At 53.7% G+C, this 2460-nt stretch overlaps 1 protein-coding gene across 1 annotated transcript; it reads left to right on the top strand.

Annotated features, from left to right (window-relative positions):
- Positions 1-877: 877 nt before the first annotated feature.
- On the top strand, positions 878-1852 carry TRAVEDRAFT_137860 (uncharacterized protein; the record flags this gene model as incomplete). Its single annotated transcript, XM_008047751.1, has 1 exon — positions 878-1852. One exon carries the CDS (start codon positions 878-880, stop codon positions 1850-1852), a length of 975 nt encoding a protein of 324 aa, XP_008045942.1.
- Between the last annotated feature and the right edge of the window lie 608 nt (positions 1853-2460).

Genomic DNA, 2460 nt, shown 5'->3' on the forward strand with positions numbered 1-2460 from the left:
ACGCCTCATGTTACTGATGTGGATGGACTACACGCGGATACAGTACAGCTACGGTGCGGACACCATGAGGCAGCGCCTCATTGTTACGGTCCCGTAGGTAGCAGGCTTACCTCCCCTAGTACGCACCGTTTCAGCATGGCTTCTATGTATATTAGGACCCCTGGAGAGCTGAGGATGGTCCTCAGCTCGACCTGGTTATCTATCACCTTCACCCCTGAACTCGAGTCTCCTCTCCTGCCTGCTAGGCCCTTGCACCTGAACGTTACCACGACCCTCGAAGGTGTCGTCTTAACATAAGGTCGAGCTCGCCTACTCGACAGTCGATCTGCCTAGATCCAGACAATCTAGCCTGAACCATCGAACGACCCGGAGCCGCTACCTCTGACCGACGGTAGCGCAGAAGAACCCGACAACGGAACCCCTCCCAGCCCAAGGACCAAAGTGGTCCTTCAACCCGAACACCGGACTAGTCTATTACGACAATAGACTCATTGTCCCGAAGAACCCCAACAGCTGGGATTACGCATCAGACATCCAAGCGGAAGCTACCCTTGGAGACCTCAGAGCAACGTACTCTGACTACGACGAACGATACCGAACGACCACTGGACGAGAACCTCCGACACCACCACGAGTAACCCCAGTCCCGACCCCCATCGAACAGATCGCATCCGCAAACCCGACACCCAGAAATATCGAACCAGAAGGAAGCTCCACTAGTGGATCTCGACGATCCAGTGCAAGTAGCGCACCTACCCCCGTGGCAGAGAACCCACCAGAGAGACCAGTTGAAGAACCCTCAAATCGATCCGAAAGCCCGGTCGAACCCCCAAATCCTCCACCGAATCCACCCGCACCCGTGAACCGACCAAACATCATGGCAGAGCAAGTCAATGGAGAGCGCTTTAAGCTGAAGATGCCTCCGGAATTCTCAGGAGAACGAGGAGAGTCCAAAGGATGGCTACAGAAGTGCACGCTGTACTTCCTATTCAACGGAACCCAATTCGACCAGGACGAGAAGAAGATCATCTTCGCGTTGATGCTGATGACGGGAGGAACTGCAGGACCATGGGCCAGCGATTATATCACGCAAGCCCAAGCACAAGCAAATGCGGAGAACGGAAATCAGCCCAGCTACGGAACATGGGCATCATTCCAGAACAGCATCAAAGAGTCGTTCGAAGACGTGGACGACGCTGCAAGTGCACGTGTCCTACTCCGGAACCTCGCCCAGGGCAAGAAGCCCATTGACGAGTACATCATCGACTTCAAGAACATCATCTCTCGATGCGGCATCTCCCAGTTCGACGTCATTGCGGACTTCTTCTACCAAGGGCTAAACAAGCCGCTCCGCGACAAGATGTTTGGGCTTTCAGCCATGCCGACAGACGCAGTCAACCTGTACAAGACGGCAGCACGTCTCGAGCAACAATGGCGCTTGGGACAAGCCTATGATCGAGGAGGAGGACAGAGCCACAAGAAGAACCACTTCATTCCGCGGCGCTACAATCACAATCAAGCCAAGGAAAGAGATCCTGACGCTATGGATGTGGACCGCATGACAGCCGAAGAACGCGACAAGCATTACAAGGAAGGACGATGCTTCAACTGTCACGAGATCGGACATCTGTCCAGGAACTGCCTGAAGAAGAATGGGAAAGGGAAGCAACCTTTCAGGAAGAACCGAGTTATGGAAGCCGAAGAAGAACCGGAGAGAGAAGATGACGATGAAGCCTCCAACCCGGACACTAGAACCCTGGTCGCCGCTAGAATCCGCACCGCTCTCCAAGGGATCAGTGACCCGGCGGAAAGGAAGGGAGTGCTTTCGGAGTTCCTCGACGAGGGTTTTTGAAGCCGCGGTACGCCTCGACGTCGTCACCGCGCACGCAGGTCCGTGCAGTAATTATGGCCAATGTACCGAAGCAATCCATGCGGATTCCTATTGCCATAATCACGGACCGAACCGTCGAAACCGAAGCTCTCATTGACACGGGAGCTCAAGACTCATTCATCGATTACCGATATGTCAGGAAGAAGAAGCTCCCGAGCCGAGATCTGAAGAACCCAATACGGGTACACAATGCGGACGGAACAGCAAACCAACAAGGGACCATCAACAAGTGTGTTGTGCTAGAAATCGAAGCTGGAGGACACAAACATCTGCTCCGACTACTTGTCACTTCACTGGGAAAGGAGGCCATCATCCTAGGACTACCGTGGCTACAAAGGGTCAATGCGGAAATCGACTTCAATCAGGGAACATTGCAAATCAATCCAGACAAGGTCAATCTCACTCTTGTAGAGAGACTGCGCAACAAGTGGTTCCCTGAACAGGACAAGTTCACTGGACGAACTCTCCACACGGTACGAACCGAAGAGGAACTCAAGCAGGAATCCACCAATCCAAAGCAGGATAGCATCTACGCTGAGCTCCCTCCACCCTATTGCGAGACGGAGAGC

Source organism: Trametes versicolor (genome assembly GCF_000271585.1).
Source record: "Trametes versicolor FP-101664 SS1 unplaced genomic scaffold TRAVEscaffold_209, whole genome shotgun sequence".
Lineage (NCBI taxonomy): Eukaryota > Fungi > Basidiomycota > Agaricomycetes > Polyporales > Polyporaceae > Trametes > Trametes versicolor.